This window comes from Ipomoea triloba, chromosome 13 (assembly GCF_003576645.1).
Source record: "Ipomoea triloba cultivar NCNSP0323 chromosome 13, ASM357664v1".
Taxonomy (NCBI): Eukaryota; Viridiplantae; Streptophyta; class Magnoliopsida; order Solanales; family Convolvulaceae; genus Ipomoea; species Ipomoea triloba.
This window is the reverse complement of record NC_044928.1, coordinates 22,353,684-22,371,969: the sequence shown is the minus strand read 5'-3', so window position 1 is coordinate 22,371,969 and position 18,286 is coordinate 22,353,684. Positions and strand designations below refer to the sequence as shown.

Sequence of the window (18,286 nt, the reverse complement as noted above, 5' to 3'; positions counted from 1 at the left end):
AAACGGTGTTTGATAAAATCGAAGAGACTTCCGTCATTACTGATGGGCTCAAAATATAATATTAGCATGAATTATGATCCAAAACTAATAATAGGAGTCCAAAAAAAATTGGACTTAGGGAGGCCCATAATCAGAAATCCATAAACCATAAATAAATATAACAAATAGGACCATAATATCATTTAAAAGCCCAAAATGATTGGGAAAAGGAATTAAGTGTAAATTGGACAAAAAAAAAACCCCAAAACCCCAAAAATAATTAGGCTTATGAGTTAAAGATAGTCCAAAATAACTTAAATAATCAAGGAGGCCCAAATTAATGAATTTCTAAGGGCTTAAACAAAGAAAGAAAATAAGCCCAAGAGATGTTATCACAAGGAAATTAGGTTTATTAGGATGGTTTGGCCTAAAAGGGAGGGGAGGGGAGGGGGGGGGGGGGGCCCAAACCTAGTCTAATCGAAGGATTCAGCCTTCAAGCATCCATACGGCTGGGAAGTGGGAAAGGCAAACAAATCGTCGGCTGAAGAGCGGAAGAAGAAAAAAAACAGAGTTCGTCGACAGAGAGGGAGCCGTTGCCGGCATCACCATCGCCAGCCGTCGCCATCGCCAATCGCTGGACGGGGGAGGGAGAGGGCCGCGCAAGATCGCCTCCGCCACCAAAACAAGTAGGGTTTTTTTTTTTTTTTTTTTTTTTTTTTTTTTAATTTTTAATTTTCAAAAGAAAAAGGACGAAGGCTTCATCACACAAAAATTGTATATTTCTTCTGTCTGATTTTTTTGATGAATTTCGAGAATAATTTCTCAAAAATTTGTGGTTCTGGAAGATGAAATTGCATCTATACTATCATTTTGCCCAAAAAAAAAAAAAACCAATGGCAAGATGCAAGTTTTTTATTACTATTTTTTAAAGAATTGAAAAAAAATACAGTGTTGGATTGAGAAAAAAAATCTGCTAAAACCAATCGTTTATAGAATGAGTATGTAAAATATGTAAGTAGACTGGAAAATAAATCCAGTTTGTCAATATCTTATGATTCTGCATATGGGGAAAAAAATGTATACGAACTGGAAACTATCAATACAAATTGCATACATGTATGATTGATGTAGAAAATATCTATGTTCATATGGAATAGATATATGTATATACACAGTATAAAAACTCACCGATATATGTATGCAGGCAGAGATTATTTTAGGATACAAATATAACTTGCATTCAAAAATGCATATCATAACAAGTATAACTTGTATTGAAAAAATGCATTAAAATTACCATTCACCGCGGTGTACTGGGTGTATTGAGCGTGCTAATAACGTGTTGAGATTTTGGTGCCCGTTGGCCGTTAGCTCCAGTAAAGAGAACATAACTGGTAAAGAGAAAAGAGATAGAGAGAGAGCAAACATAGGGAGAGGAGTACGTGCTTCATTCCAGTAAAATGTGTATGTTACAAGGGACATATATATAATACAAACAATAACGGAAAGATATAATGAATACATAAATACAGAAACCGTTACAACCGTTATATACTAAATAATAATGTCCACTACTTAATATTATTTATAACAATCACATGGTATATATAATTCATAAAACTCGAATAAGGGTGTAAATCTAATATTTAGGAACTATGGGGGTCGAATGTGATCTCAAGAAAAGATTCTTGGGGGGTTTGTGCAATTAACCCAAACTTAAAAACCCCATCTTCATTCCCGGGTTAAACCCTCCGTGAATCCAATCCCTCCATTGAACTCGCTCGCTGAAATCACGAGATTCGTTTAACCATTTGTTTAGAAAGGTTCGGTTTTTGGTTTATTCTTGATTTCTTCAGGTGTTTATGTAAGCATTAACAATATAAGACTAACCTCCAGCCATAGTTGTCTTTAGAATTGCCTTTGCTTGATGCTGTTGTATGTGTTGATAGTGTCAGTATTCTTGCAAAGTGTCTGGTAGAATGGCTCCCACTTGTCTCAGGTTCAATTTAGATGGTGTATCAAGCAGTAACCTGAGCAGTGGGGGACCCCTTCTTATATAGCCTATTGAACCATCAATATAGGCTTTTGTAACGGTTGTAACAACAACCGTTACAATATCTGATTTTAATATACCATATTATGGCTATTGAAGGCCATCAATTGCACCACAACTTAATGGAAATGTTACATTCTCCCACTTGGTGCAATTACAAACTCAAAGAAAACAAAAAACATGAACTATAGAGATACGTCCTCTTATAGTGAGTAGCATCTACTATAATCACAATGTAACTTGTTCTCTAAGCATTTCTTGTGGTAACCAAAACTTAATGGATAAACCTTATGTTTAATCCAGGTCCAAAAATATATTTTCTCAACAAAATGTGTGCACAATACAATAACGAGAAAATATCTGAATGCTTTAAGAATTTCATATAACAATAACTGTATGTATACAAACTTTACAAAGTGGGAGCAAGTCCCATTTTCTCAACAAAATCCCTAAACTTGAATGGTGGCATGCCTTTAGTTAGGGGATCAACAATCATCAACTCAGTGCTTATGTGCTCAATGACCACTTTCTTATCCTTAACACGTTCCCTTATGGCTAAGTACTTGGTGTCGATATGCTTGCTTCGACTCCCACTCTTATTGTTCTTAGCCAGGAAAACCGCAGCTGAGTTGTCACAATAAACCTTTAACGGCTTAGAAATAGAATCCATAATTCTAAGCCCTGAAATGAAATTCTTAAGCCATACACCTTGAGATGTAGCCTCAAAACAAGAAACGAACTCGGCTTCCATGGTTGAAGTGGTGACAAGAGTTTGTTTAACATTTCTCCATGAAATAGCTCCACCGGCCATAATGAAAATGTTTCCCGAAGTTGATTTCCGAGAATCAACGCAACCGGCAAAGTCCGAGTCAGAGTACCTAACAATGTCCAAAGTGTTCATCTTCCTGAACACAAGCTTATAATCCTTGGTACCTTTGAGATACCTCAAAACCTTCTTTGCAGCTCTCCAGTGGTCTAAACCCGGATCACTTTGATATCGTCCCAGCATTCCAACAGCAAAGGCGATGTCCGGCCTAGTACAGACTTGAATATACCCGAGACAACCGACAACCGAAGCATAGGGAATATTCTTCATGGATTCTCTTTCAAAATCATTCTTTGGACACTGGTCCAAACTGAATTTATCACCTCTCACAATAGGAGCTGGACTCGGTGAACAATCCTTCATCCGAAATCTTTCTAAGACTTTGTTGATATAGGTTTCCTGCGATAGTCCCAGAATGCCCCGGGATCTATCCCTATGGATCTTTATGCCAATGACATAAGATGCCTCACCCATATCTTTCATATCAAAGTTCTTAGAAAGGAATTGTTTAACCTCGTGCAGCATTCCCTTATCATTTGATGCAAGCAAGATATCATCCACATATAAAACAAGAAAACAAATTTTACTCCCACTTGTCTTCTGGTATATACAATGGTCTAGGATACTTTCAACAAAACCATATGATGAAATGACTCCGTCAAACTTGATATACCATTGGCGGGAGGCTTGTTTTAATCCATAAATGGACTTTTTGAGCTTGCAAACCAAATGATTGCCTTCACTAGAAGAGAATCCTTCAGGTTGTTTCATATAAACCACCTCTTCTAGATCACCATTAAGGAATGCCGTTTTCACATCCATTTGTTGCAATTCAAGATTGAAATGTGCAACCAAAGCCAAGATTATGCGAAGTGAATCTTTCTTTGATACAAGAGAAAAAGTCTCCGTGTAATCGATGCCTTCTTTTGGATTGAATCCTTTAGCAACGAGCCTAGCCTTGTATCGCTCGATGTTGCCTAATGAGTCCTTTTTAGTCTTATAGACCCATTTACAGGCAATGGCCTTGGCCCCATTAGGCAACTCAACAAGGTCCCAAACCTCATTGCTCCGCATAGAATTCATTTCTTCTTTCATGGCTTCAAACCATAAACCAGACTCTTTACAATTTATGGCTTGTGAAAACGTTTTTGGATCATTTTCAGCTCCAACATCAGACTCTTGTAGATACACTATGTAATCACTAGAAATTGCAGATCTTTTATCTCGAACAGATCGCCTCAAAGTTGAACTACCATCTCCTTGAGAAGTTAGCGGTTCAACTACCGCTTCAGGAATTTCCTGAATTGGTTGATCGGTTGAGATATTATCAGCATCTCGTGGAATTTCTTCAATAGGTTGTTCAATACCCGTTTGATCTTGAGGGGTGACTGAATCTATTATCAACCTATATGATGACATAGAAGGACATGATTCAGTATGATCATGATTAGAAATCAAATCATTGAATCTATCCCTCCCACTAATCATGTCATTTTCAAGAAACTTAGCATCTCTTGATTCCACGATTCTAGTTGAATGAGATGGACAATAAAACCTATACCCTTTGGAGGACTGTGCGTATCCAATAAAGAAACCACTAATAGTCCTTGGGTCTAACTTCTTTTCTTGTGGGTTATATATCCTTACCTCAGACGGGCATCCCCAAACACGCATATGTTGCAAACTCGGTTTCCAACCTTTAAATAACTCAAATGGTGTCTTTCGGACAGCCTTGGTTAGAACACGGTTTAATATATACGTTGCCGTCTTAAGCGCGTCAGCCCACAAAAACTTAGGAAGTTTGGAGTTGCTAAGCATACTCCGCACCATGTCAATAAGCGTTCGGTTTCTTCTTTCAGCAACACCATTTTGGTCCGGAGAACCAGACATGGTATATTGGGCAACAATCCCATGTTCTTGAAGAAACTTAGCAAATGGACCAGGTGCTTGTCCACTTTCAGTGTACCTACCATAGTATTCACCACCTCTGTCGGATCTTACTATCTGTATTTGTTTCCCACATTGGTTCTCAACTTCAGCCTTAAAAGACTTGAAGGCATCCAATGCTTCATTTTTATTATGAATCAAATACACATAAGTAAATCTCGAGTAATCATCAATAAAGGTGATGAAATACTTCTGACCTGGCATATCCATATCTGGACAGCAAATGTCAGTGTGTATGATTTCTAATATGCTTGAACTCCTTTTGGCACCTTTCTTAGACTTGTTAGTCTGCTTTCCCTTAATGCAGTCTATACAAGTCTCGAAGTCAATATAATCAAGAGTACTAAGTACCCCGTCATTTACTAATCTCTTTATACGTTCAAGGGAGATATGACCTAATCTCCGATGCCATAACATGGAGGAGTTCTCACTATTACTTGATCTTTTGGAACCGGAATGAACATGCAATGAACTATAAGTGGTATTGTTTTGTAAATGTAAAGATAAAGACCATCAGATAATGTACCATATCCAATACGAGATGATTTATTAAAAACATTCAAACTTTTGTCTTGAAATGTAAATGAAAAACCCATTGGTACAAGTCTGGATACTGAAACCAAGTTTCGGGAGAAACTTGGTACATAAAATGTCTTTTCCAAAAACAAAACAAAACCACTACTTAAAACAAGTTTGCATGTTCCAATAGCTTCCACTTGTGATCCCATCTTGTTTCCTGATAAGATGGTCCGTTCATTTCCCACCGGCTTCCTCAGATTTTGCATTCCCTGTAAAGAGTTTGCAATGTGGATTGTTGAACCAGAATCAATCCACCAAGTATTAGCGTTAACTTCAGACATATTAGATTCATAACAAACGAATGAGGATAGATTACCTTTCTTCTCGACCCACTTCTTATACTTGATGCATTCTTTCTTCATGTGTCCCTTCTTTTTACAGAAGAAACACTTATGCACCTTCTTTATGTCAGCTTGAGGTGGAATGTTTCCTTTCCCCTTAGCCTTTGAAGTGGAACCTCGAGATTTGCCAGATTTAGACTTCTCACGTGCCGTAGCCAGCATGGCACTTTCACCCATTTCCATCACCAATCTACCTTCTTCTTGAACACACATGGTCATTAAATCATTTATAGACCATTTTTCCTTATGTGTGTTGTAAGAGATTTTAAAAGGTCCGTATGATGATGGTAGGGTGTACAAAGCATAATAAACGAGAAAGTCATCCGACATATCTACCCCAAGAGTCTTAAGTTGAGCCACAATGTCACGCAATTCCATGATGTGCTCACGCACACCTTTAACGGAAGTGAGACGAAGAGAGGAGAGTCTAATGATGAGGGTGCTTGCTAAAGCCTTTTCTGAAGTGACGAACTGATCGTCAATAGCCTTGAGCAATGCTCGGACATCCTTATGCTTTTCACTAACAGAACCCCGAATCCCATTAGATATTTTCGCCTTGATGTACATTGTGCTGAGCTGATTGGATCGATCCCATCGCTCATATAGCGCAACCTCATCTTGGGTACTTTCCTTAGTGGGGACAGGCGGTTGCTCATTGTGAATAGCGTAGTCCAAGTCTTTCCACCCTAGATTAAGAAGAATAGTTTCCTTCCACATTTTATAGTTGTTGCCCCTAAGTTCTGGAACTTCGATGTTCAAATCTGTGTGAGTAACGGATTGAGATGCTGTAAAGGTAAAGGTTTGGATTAGAATTTTGAGGCATGAATAGAATTGAATTGCATACATTACCAATGTAAATGATGCATATCCAAAATCCGAATGCAATAAAAATTGCCTGTGGGCTAAATTNATGTAAGCATTAACAATATAAGACTAACCTCCAGCCATAGTTGTCTTTAGAATTGCCTTTGCTTGATGCTGTTGTATGTGTTGATAGTGTCAGTATTCTTGCAAAGTGTCTGGTAGAATGGCTCCCACTTGTCTCAGGTTCAATTTAGATGGTGTATCAAGCAGTAACCTGAGCAGTGGGGGACCCCTTCTTATATAGCCTATTGAACCATCAATATAGGCTTTTGTAACGGTTGTAACAACAACCGTTACAATATCTGATTTTAATATACCATATTATGGCTATTGAAGGCCATCAATTGCACCACAACTTAATGGAAATGTTACAGTTTAAGCATTGGGTTTAGCTACTGTTTGAGTGCGTATTTTCGTTTGTATATTACAATTCTGAAATTTCAGTCTGGGTTCCATTTGGGCGCATCAAACTTGTTTTTTGCCCTTCTTTATGATTTGATTTGTGTAATGCTTGAATTTTGATGTTTAGCTTGTTTTATGGGGAAGAGCTTCTAGAATCTAGAGTTGTAGTATAATTTTTAAAAAAGCTTTTATGATATTTAGTAATGGATTTGTGCATCTATGACATTTTCCTGATATGGTTGGAGATTTTAAAATGTTACTCACAGATAATGGGTTGGAAGGCTGCTCAGAAACTCATACATCACTGGAAGGTTCTCAGAGGTGATAATGTAAGTAAAACTCATGAATGAAGTCTTCTAGAATTGGTTTGCCACTCTCCTTGATTGCCCCATGCCACCTGCAAGCGTCTACCGCATTTGAAAATAAATTGTGACAATTCGTTAGTTGTCTCCTTTTGTTATTTTCCAGGTTATGATAATTAGAGGCAAAGATAAAGGTGAGACGGGAATCGTTAAGCGTGTTGTACGTACACAGAATCGTGTTATTGTGGAGGGCAAAAACCTGGTTAGTAAAATTTTCTTCTCTATGGTACTAGACTTTTGAATCAGAAAAAAATGGTGACTTTAGTTATGCAGCCCTTTTCCCCTTTCACCATAATTCCAGAAGCGCATGATATTGTATCCATAAGCATATAATTGACAGGAATTTGAATAGCAGAATGGAAGTTGACAAATCTATAAGTGACGAATTTTGGTTATTCCTAGCTCCTATTTGTAACTCCAATGAAGCATGGATTTCATGAAGATAATTTAGTCATTCTTGAGCATATAATATATAAACATAAATGTGCAATCCAACTATCAGCTTAGGCTTTTAGTTGAGATAGAACAAATGCTTCAATTTGGTAAGAGAGCCAACCTCATGCCAAAGATCATGGGTTTGACACCCGTCAAAAGTAATAGGCTTGCACACGTGAGGGGGTGTGTTGAGCATGTAATATATAAACATAAATGTGCAATTTTTACTTGGACTAACACTAGTGTTAACATTAACCATCTTCTTACCAGAACTATGATGTTTCCACATGTTTGTACTTTTTGGTATTCTTATATTTATATGACTCGTCACATGAACCATTTGCGTTTTTTGCAGGTAAAAAAGCATATTAAACAAGGGCAAGGTCATGAAGGTGGGATATTTACAGTTGAAGCCCCATTGCATGTCTCTAATGTGCAGGTTCTAGATCCAGTGACTGGGTATGGATACATTGGTTGTTGTCTAAACACCTTTTACTATTGAGTCCTGTTACCTAATGTTGGCTTTTGCAGGCAACCATGCAAAGTTGGAATCAGATACTTGGAAGATGGCACCAAAGTAAGAGTTTCCAGAGGTATTGGAGCATCAGGCTCCATTATTCCTCGTCCTGAGATCTTGAAGATAAGGACTACACCAAGACCATCAGTTGGTAAGTTCAAATTCCATCTGTTTTTGCATATAGGGAAATGCATTCAAGCTATTCTATCTACTTTAGTTTTAAGGCTCATGCTTCTTAGGTCCTGGCATTTAGAGGCAAGAATCGAACCCATCTTGATACTTAATAGAATGGTTAATCTATATGGATCATTTGGAAATTCAGGATGACCATAACTTAAAAATCCAGGCACTCTTTTTCCAGTATGAACCATTGGAATAAGTTGCTGATTGATGTATATTAGTGAGGTTCAAACTGATACTGTGACATTAGTAGTTAGGAAGAAAACTGCAATTGGACATCTCCTGAGGGAAGTCTTGAAAGGGGCATGTTTTACTGCTGACACTTTGCATACAAAGGTGAAATAAAACTGCTAACCATCATTTTATTCATCCCTATATATAAAATTATAATTTTGTCAGTGATAGCAAAAAAATGTCATTTTGTGAGGTGAAAGTATAAAGATGAAACCTTCAAACCTGAAACACTATTTTGAAACCCTTAAATTTGAAAAATTAGTAAGAGGAAAATGGAAAACTTGAAAGAAAAGTATACAAACTTTTGGTTTTTATCACTGAAAAAATTGATTGATAACGCAGCAAACAATTTGTCTGGAGAGTGGAAAGGAGCTAGACGTGAAAGAACAGAATCTCTTTACTCACTTAATAAGCAAGAATAAAAGGGGAGAACAATGGTAGATTGGCTGCAAGCATGGCATTTTATTTAGATCTTTGGTATGACATGACATCATTGAAATCATTGTCTCGACTAGCTAGGGTTAAGGGTTGAATGTACACCGAGTGTTAGTGGAATAGTGGGGATGTGCAATTGTTTTTATCCCAATAAAGTGTTCTTACTAGCACATCTTCTTAAGCTACTCCTTATAAGCTCATCTGTAAAAGAACATTATATTCCTTAAATAAAGCAATAGCCGAATTTGTGTTACTTGATGGGTCTAATGCATTTTTCTGGCTTTATCCTGTTTCTTTTGTGTAGCTGGGCCGAAGGACACTCCATTGGAAGATGTCACGGAGAGGACATATGACCCGAAAACTGGAAAAGGCATGCCAGATCTTTAAGGAATGCTACTATATTTGTTTTCATGTTCAAAGCTTTTGTTGCAGTGAAGTACTAGGAAAGTGAGTGGCACAAGTTGGATCTTATGATGATATTGATGGCTATGATGTATGTTCTTTTTTCATATAATCATATGCTAACTTGATTGACCTATGCATCATACCTACTGCAAAACATGAATGAAAATTCTACTTCATCTGCCTCCCAATAATGTTACATTTCTGGGTTTTGGGACTAAAACTCTTTGACACTAGCTGTGTAGGCTAGTGAATTATAAAACCATTTATCATGTGGTCTTGTAGTCTAGTGATACAAGTTTGTGATTCTTGCATAAGAGATCATATATACCACATTTATTCTTGTAAAATGTATTCTTGACACTACCTAAGGGGTCGTTTACTTCATTTTTCTGTTTTTTCATTTCCAATTTTCCATTTCTCCTGTTTTCCATTTTTTCTTCTCCATTCCTCAAGTTTTTCATTTTTCCAGTTTTTCAATTTTCCTTCTCCATTTCTCTAATTTTTTCGTTTCGTTAGTTTTAGTACATAATTTGATTACAAAACAAAATACTTAAAACTTCATTAAATACAATCATCTCATATAACATTTGTATATTTATACAACGAAGATAAAGATAATAATAATTATAATAATAATATAATAATAATAATAATAAGAATAAGAATAATAATAAGAATAAGAATAAGAATAATAACAACAACAATAATAATAAAGATAATAATAATAACAACAACAATAATAATAAAGAATAATAATAACAAGTACTCAAAAAAAAAGAATAATAATAACAATAATAACAACAACAATAATAAAATAATAATAATAATAATATTATTATTATTATTAACAACAATAATAATAATAAAGATAATAATGATAACAACAACAACAACACAACAACAACAACAACAACAACAACAATAATAATGATAATAATAATAAATAAATTAGCTTAACATGAAGAAAGAAAAGAAATTAGTCTAACATGTTTCGGACCTGGGACTTCTGGGTCAGCAAAGCATGCGTGCAAGAAGAAGAAAACAAGAAATTAGCTTTAGAAAGCCACGCCTAGCGAGTTTCGAACTTGGGACCTCCAGGTGAGCGAAGCACTGTTCACCGTCCATTTTCCATTTGGAAGAACTGAGAAATCCATTTTGCATCTCTCCAAATTTGTATAGAAATAGAAGAATAGAGATGGAAAGTTATTTTAGAGAATTGATTTTAGTAAACAAGTTCTTCATTTTCCATTTTTCCACTTCCTTATTTTTCCAATTTTTTGAAAAATCTTCCATTTTTCCAAGTTGCTAAACGACCCCTTATATCTTGAACTTGTCAATTTTGCAAATGTACACTTAGTAGGGTACAACTTGTTAAACACAAAAAACAATGTAATATTTTGAAGGATATTTTTAGATGTTTTAAGTAATTAAAGAATTTATTTAGTTTTTTCTTTTGAAAAAAAAAAGAACTTTTCTATGCAAAATTGTTTATTTGCCAATTTTTTTTTAAATGGAAAAGATTCTTTTCTAACTAAATCAGGGAATCTTGAGTAGTTATTATTATTTTTTCATGTTTTATAAATTATTTCTATTCAAAATTAGTAATTATTATTTGCCTCCCCATATTAAAAGTGTATATATATATGAGTTAATTTCATTTTTATACAAAGACATTTTGATTTTGTTTTGTTTTTGTTTTTTTTTTTTTGTTTTTTTGTTTTTGTGTTTTGTTTTTTTTACAAAGTGGTTGACCCGCTATATTTTTATTATTAATTTTTTTAAATTTCATAATTGAAGACCTAAATATTCTTATATTTTACGGAAATTTAAAAGAAATAAGGTAAATACAAGTGAAAATGAATTTAAAATTGTAAAAAATAATTCTTGTTTAAAGAGGATGATTTTCCTAAATGGAGGAGAGTTGCTGATAAAAGGATTTTCCTCCAAAGTGAATGGTTATTCCTAATTGGAGGAAGTTTATCAATATTTTTTTTTTCTTAGGAGAATGATATTCTTAAATGTGTTGTAATATCAATGTCTATTGTATCAATCTTGTGTTCATTGTCTATTGGAAAAATGTGTACAATGATCCGAAATAACCATATATAATACTCCATAATATATATATCAGAGAAAGTGGGATAATGGCCACATAAATATTTATATTTACAACAAAATGAATGTTTTATTTTAATTTTAAGGAGTTACTTTTATTTACTTTTATTATTAATAATAAAGAGCAAGTACACTACTACTTACATTACTTTTATTTAATAACATTATAGATACCCTCACCTCATAATTTTCTATATATCCCTTTTTTTTTTTTTTTATTGTCTTTAACTTATATATATAGCACACTCCATAATTCAACCCAGAAAAAGTGAGCCACATATTTTTTTTTTCTTTCACTTCACTGATCCTCACTTCTCATCCCCACTCCAACTAGCTTTCATGTTGGGGCCAGTAGGCCCTTCTTCCCCAAAAAACTCATTTGGTAAAAGATTGATCAATGCCTCAAATACACCTCTCCACTCCACTGGCAATAAGCTCTCTACTCTCTTGATATCCTCCCCACTTATATACGTAATCTTAGGCCCCCACTCCCTGCAATACATCACCCACGCCGCCTCCACTACGACGGAGAATCTCAGCCCGGTGTCCAAAACCGCCGCGCTCTTGGCCGTGTCGTTCCTGATACCAATAAAATCCCCAATCCCCTGCAAAACCAGCCCGGGTTTTGGGTAATTCGCGTGCCCATTCAGGGAAGAGTACGCCACGGGCTTGTTGGTCCCGTTGAAGAACTCCAGATTGGGGGAATTCACCCATGACCCTCCACTGTGCTCCGACAAGTAGAGTTTGTTTAAAACCCCATTGAAGTTGCTTATTCTGAGAGTCAAATGCTCCCAATCTCCCACGTGTTCGCCTATGATTCCCAGTGGGATTATCTCTATTTGCCCCAGTTTGGCCGTGCTTGGGCCGTTGAAAGGGTAGAATATCCATATGGCTATATCCGTGAAAGTCCCACCAAACATGGGTTTTATGTTTAAGTAAACCTCTGAGCTTTGTAAGTCTCCTTTCTTAACCCTCTCCTTTTCATTGCTGTCGACCGGAAGGTTTATCCAGTACAGACCGTCATTTGACCCGCCCTGGGGGAGGTTGGACCCACCAGGCTCGATACGAACAGGATTAGTCTCTTGTCCTTTAGTGTACAATAACGCACCATTGGAGAAAAACCAGTTTACGGAGGAGGGATGGTAGGTTTCTAGAGGGTGGAGGTATAGAACCGGAGAATATTCCCTAAACAACGCTTCGATTTGGCTAAGGTTTGGCATGGAATACGAGGATATGAGGCTGTTGTTTTTCAGACACGCGAATGTTCCTACGTTATTTTCTCCGAAACTCCCAACAAATGCTCCTATATTTACGCCTTTTGCCTCTGTGCCTCTATTGCTAGGCCTTATAGTATAGAGATTAAAACCATTTGAGTCACTTGATTTGCCTTGTCCCCACACCCAATCTTCAACCTCACACTGATCAGTGAACCCGGAGAACACGCACCGGATTCTTTCCCCGGAGGGTTTTTCCGGCGAGGTGGTGACGACGTGGCCAACGGCGGCGTAACCCGGCGGCGGAACTGGTGACCAAATGTAGGCATGGGCGGATTGGGTGATGGGCAAAGACTCACTGCTCCAAACAAGAGTGTAATCCGTTGGGGGCTTTAGGATTTCACCATTGTTGTTGTCTTTTCCGACGAGAACCCAACCGAAGAGGGGTTGATTGTTGGGTTGGGCATAAGAACCGAGCATGGAAAATCCATCTGGGATTAAAGAAGGCTCAAAAATGGTTGCCCCAACATTGTTAGGCCCTCCTTCATAAGTCGTCCATATTTTCTTGAAATTTGAAATTTGGCACACTTGTAGTCCACCTAGATCAATATATCCACTTCCAAAACCACCACCTATATATATGTGCTTCAAGTTTTTAATATAATAATATATATATTGCCCAAAACAAATTATATATATAATAACTAAAAGGCTAAAATAACATTGTACTCCAATCCGTATATTATCAATCATTACAATCTTATACGGTGTATCATGATCTATGCAACCGTGTGAATGAACCATGATCTAGTATAGCGGCGTTACTGCGAATAGAGTATATGTATATTGTTAAATGAACCGTAATAGAATTAAAATGATAAATTAATGTTGCTATAATGAATCTATTGTACGTACACATAAAATGAATTGAAACCGAATAGAGTATATGTATATTGTCAAATAAATCTATAGTAGAATTAACTTTTTTTTTGACAATATATATAGTAGAATTAACTTTAGTGTTGCTATAATGCATTAATTGTCAATTGTATGTATAAAATGAAACTTAGCTAGTAAACAAAATATTGAGAAATATAAGATTGATCTCGTGTGAAATGGTTTCACATATGCTTTTATACGTATGTATATGATTGGTTTTGTATAAGATTATTTAATGTGAGACGAATAATATTTTTTAACAAAAATATAATATTTTTCTATTGCTCAACAAAAAGTATTATGGAGTGCATTTTTTTAATTTTTTTTTTCAAACTCGATGGAGAGTATAAAATGCAGTCGACTAAGCTTGCAGACGAATATGAGTGCTGGATTTTTTTTTTTTTTTTTGATTTTTAATATTTACAAGTTGTATGTTAATTAAATAATGATAACATGAAATGGTTGGGTTAAAAGATAAAGATTTGGATTAATTGTTAACATCAAATCATCAATAATGAAATGATTCAATTAACTGAAATACATAAAACACAAAGCGAAATTTAACAAAAACTGATAGGTCAAAATTCAATTATTATATTGTGAACCACGTTCACCATACATACCGTGAACCTTGTCTAAATTATATACATGCAGTTAACATATTATTACTTTCAGTAAATAAATTATAATTCAAATTACAATTAATATATTATGTATATTTAGTTTATTTTTAGGTATATCATTTGTTAATTAAAAGTATATAATATATTAACTGCATGTACATAATTTGAAAATTATTTTGGACTAGGGTCCACAATGTCAGGTGGACTATGACCCATGATATAATTTACTAATTGTTATACTTGGTCCACATAATATGTTAACTGCTTATTATGTGCTTATAGTTAACATAATATGTGTTTTAATTTATTTATACATACACATAATCTGATAACTACAAACACATAATATATTAAAATATTAACTGTAAACACATAATCTGAATGTCACTTTATATTAAGTTACATATAATTTGCTATAATTTGAGCTTGCATAAGGCCCAAATAAGTAATATTATAAAAACTAAAAGTAGTTGATAATTTACCTGATGGCCAAGTGGGTAATGGGGATGGAAACTTGAAAGTGGCATCAATAGGCAAAGTAGGGATATTTCCCATTACTCACAATTCTTGAACACCAAATCCCAAATAAATAAATAAAGTGTTGTGAAGTGTGATGATGAGAGAAGTAAGGTTATTATAATAAGAAGATAATGAACAAATGGATGAATATATATATGAATTATATATGCATGTAGCTTCAATTCCAACGTAGGATATGATGAGAGGTTGTTAGCAATATGTACAGTATAATGCAAATTTATAGTCAAAATGCAATCACCCTTAACATGCTTCTTCATATATACAACATTTAGTTTCGTGCAAGTTATATTTTAATTTCTACTCCACCTTAATGTTTTATCTTTGGACTGCCCAAAACTTTAATTTCACGCAATTTCTCTATTTGGTTTTAGGTCAATTGTTATACGGTGGACCACTTTTTGTCTGAAAACGGCACCGTTTCTTTAAGTAAAGAAACAGTGGTCGTTATATTTAACAAATCCTGTATTTCTGGTGTGTTCAGAACAAAATGAAACTGAATAACTTGTCTCACATATTATGTTTATATTATCAAATGAGGCTGTAATTGAATTGAAATGACATTTTAGTTGTGTTGAAATGAAACTACAAGATATATAAAAAATTGAATAACATGTCTCACATATTGAGTGTATATATTGTCAAATGAGACTGTAATTGAATTGAAATGAAACTACAGTATGTATAAAAAGAAACTGAATAACATGCCTCACATATTGAGTGTATATTGTCAAATGAAACTGTAATAATATAAAAATGATACTTTAGTTGTGTTGTAATGAAACTACAGTGTATATAAAATGAAACTGAATAACAGTTTCACATATTTGAGTGTATATTGTCCAATGAAACTGTAGTTGAATTAGAATTATAATTTAGTGATGTTTTAATAAGTCTACAATGTGTATAAAATGAAATTCAATAACAAGTCTAACAGTAATAAGACTACTGTATATATAATGTCAAATAAAATTATAGTTGAAACAAAATGATACTTTTTTTTTTTTTTTTTGAAAAAAACAAAATGATACTTTAGTTGTGCTGAAATAAAACTACAATGTATATAAAATGAAACTGAATATGTTATACAAACAAAATTAATTACACGGAACAGATGCCGTTTCTTTTCATGAAAAAAGAAACGACACCGTTTCTTTTCATGAAAAGAAACGACACCGTTTTATACCATGGTCCACATATAAATTTGTCGTTTTAGGTAGTCTATAATTTGGGTACAGTTTCAAAAGAATTAAATCCAATTTTTGTCCTAAATTTATATGTGACATTTCACTTTTAATCTCTTTTTTAGAACATCTTTTTTTTTTTTTTTTTTTTTTTTTTTTTTTTTTTTTTTTTTTTTTTNTATTATTGTGACATTACCATTTTTGCTATCCAGTCAACAAAATAGTTGAAATATCGTTAAATATAAGAAAATTTCATTCATTGTTTTAAAAAAAATACAAAGTGGGTTGACCTGTTATATTTTTATTTTTATTTTCTTGAAAAAAATTCACAATTGATGAAGACCTAAATATCCTTGTATTTTATGGAATTTCAACAATTTTGTTGACATAGGATCAAAAATAATCATGACAAAATAATACTTTGATCAAATGAGATGTTCTGGAAAAAAAAAAACCTAAAAGTATATTATTACCTATAAATCTAAGACCAAAAACAAAATCAAGTCATTCCAAAACTATAGTATCTAGTAATAAAATTTCACTGTTATAATGTCAAATCTTGCAATACCAAAACCACAAACTGATAGTAGAAAACATATTGAAATTATATACGGAGTACTACTATACTTTGGACACTAGTACAAAATGAACAGTAAAAAATTGAATATATGTGTTGTGTGGTGGGATGGTGATAGTTAATTATGCGGAAAAAATTACTTTAAGGTGTCTGTTGTTATATTACAACAAATGCCTGCTCTATAATAATATATATATATATATATATATATATATATATATATATATATATATATATATATAGGGCCGTTCCAAACATTTCATAGGCCCCGGGGCGAAATTAAAAAAAAGAGCCTCTATGTGAAACAAACTAAGATTTAAATTTAATAATATTAAAAAATGATAATATCAAATAACATGAAATAATATTAGAAAATTTGCAACAATTTTTTAAATACAAAAATAATCATTACAAAAAAATTCTGTCTGCTTTACTCGAATAAAATTCCTAATTATTCCAAACTCTTAAACATTAAAACAACAGTATAATTAGAATTTAGAATTGTATTAGATTCCTAAACAACAATACAACCTAATCTGCAATCAAAACCTAAATTCCTAATTTATGCAATCAAAATAAAATTCCTAATTATTCCAAACTCTTAAACATTAAAACTTCAGGATAATTAGAATTTAGAATTGTATTAGGATTCCTAAACAACAATACAACCTAATCTGCAATCAAAAACTAAATTCCTAATTTATGCAATCAAAATAAAATTCCTAATTATTCCAAACTTTTAAACATTAAAACAACAGTATAATTATAATTTAGAATTGTATTAGGATTCCTAAAAAACAATACAACCTAATCTGCAATCAAAAACTAAATTCCTAATTTATGCAATCAAAATAAAATTCCTAATTATTCCAAACTCTTAAACATTAGAACAAGCTAGTCAACAATACATTATACATAATATAATATAATTAATATTAATAATTTAATATACATAATATGCATTCTAGCATTTTTCGGCAATTCGCCAAATCGCCAATAAGTCAATTCATAAAATTATTAAAATACTTAAATACCTTTGGCTTTGCAATTGCGAATCTGTGATTTGCGATTTTCGAATTGTGAATTGCGAAGGGCCGAACCGTCGAAGACACTGCGAATTGGGAAGGGCCGAAGACAATTGCGAAGGCTGAAGGCACGGTGAATTTTGCGAAGGCTCGGTGAGCCGGTGTGACTTGTGAGTTATAAGCGGTGGGTGTGCAGTTATATATATATATATATATATAGGCTTTAGATGTCTGTTGTATCCTGTGATGGACGTATTACCTAAATAATTATATTGTGGATCATGATGCATGTAGCACCATTAACATAAACACATCTCTACCTTGTTATTTATATAAATCTTTTTCAACTTAAATTAACTTTTATCTTTTTCCTTTTTGTACATCATGGGGCATGGGCAATTGTTATACCCTACACCACGGTGCACATAGCAATGTGCACCGTGGGACTAAACGGCGCCGTTCCACTAAGTGATGGGACGGACGCCGTTTAGTCCATCCAATCACCGCTATTTT

At 33.9% G+C, this 18,286-nt stretch overlaps 2 protein-coding genes across 3 annotated transcripts; one reads left to right on the top strand and one right to left on the bottom strand.

Moving 5' to 3' along the window:
* Nucleotides 1-7,180: 7,180 nt before the first annotated feature.
* Nucleotides 7,181-9,959, top strand: LOC116001502 (50S ribosomal protein L24-like). 2 transcript variants are annotated; one of them, XM_031241372.1, is made up of 5 exons: nucleotides 7,181-7,320; nucleotides 7,460-7,555; nucleotides 8,144-8,247; nucleotides 8,320-8,456; nucleotides 9,459-9,959. In XM_031241372.1, exons 1-5 carry the CDS (start codon nucleotides 7,195-7,197, stop codon nucleotides 9,539-9,541), a joined length of 546 nt encoding a protein of 181 aa, XP_031097232.1. In that variant the 5' UTR covers nucleotides 7,181-7,194; the 3' UTR covers nucleotides 9,542-9,959. The 2 variants fall into 2 exon arrangements, with proteins under 2 accessions (XP_031097232.1, XP_031097233.1); XM_031241373.1 differs by lacking the exon at nucleotides 9,459-9,959 and adding an exon at nucleotides 9,062-9,407.
* A 1,917-nt stretch (nucleotides 9,960-11,876) lies between these two features.
* On the bottom strand, nucleotides 11,877-15,125 carry LOC116001635. Its single transcript, XM_031241530.1, has 2 exons — nucleotides 14,933-15,125; nucleotides 11,877-13,520 (listed from the first exon to the last, which is right to left on the bottom strand). The coding sequence occupies exons 1-2, from the start codon at nucleotides 15,003-15,005 to the stop codon at nucleotides 11,983-11,985; spliced, it is 1,611 nt and encodes a 536-aa protein (XP_031097390.1). The 5' UTR covers nucleotides 15,006-15,125; the 3' UTR covers nucleotides 11,877-11,982.
* Nucleotides 15,126-18,286: the final 3,161 nt, after the last annotated feature.

Bases quoted from the DNA above. Each gene is read 5' to 3' on its own strand.
- LOC116001502 (XM_031241372.1), top strand. From the start codon at position 7,195: ATGGATTTGTGCATCTATGACATTTTCCTGATATGGTTGGAGATTTTA. The intron at 7,321-7,459 runs GTAAGTAAAACT...GTTATTTTCCAG, and splicing joins AGGTTCTCAGAGGTGATAAT to GTTATGATAATTAGAGGCAA. The intron at 8,457-9,458 runs GTAAGTTCAAAT...TCTTTTGTGTAG, and splicing joins TACACCAAGACCATCAGTTG to CTGGGCCGAAGGACACTCCA.
- LOC116001635 (XM_031241530.1), bottom strand. From the start codon at position 15,005: ATGGGAAATATCCCTACTTTGCCTATTGATGCCACTTTCAAGTTTCCA. The intron at 13,521-14,932 runs GTAAATTATCAA...ACATATATATAG, and splicing joins ATTACCCACTTGGCCATCAG to GTGGTGGTTTTGGAAGTGGA.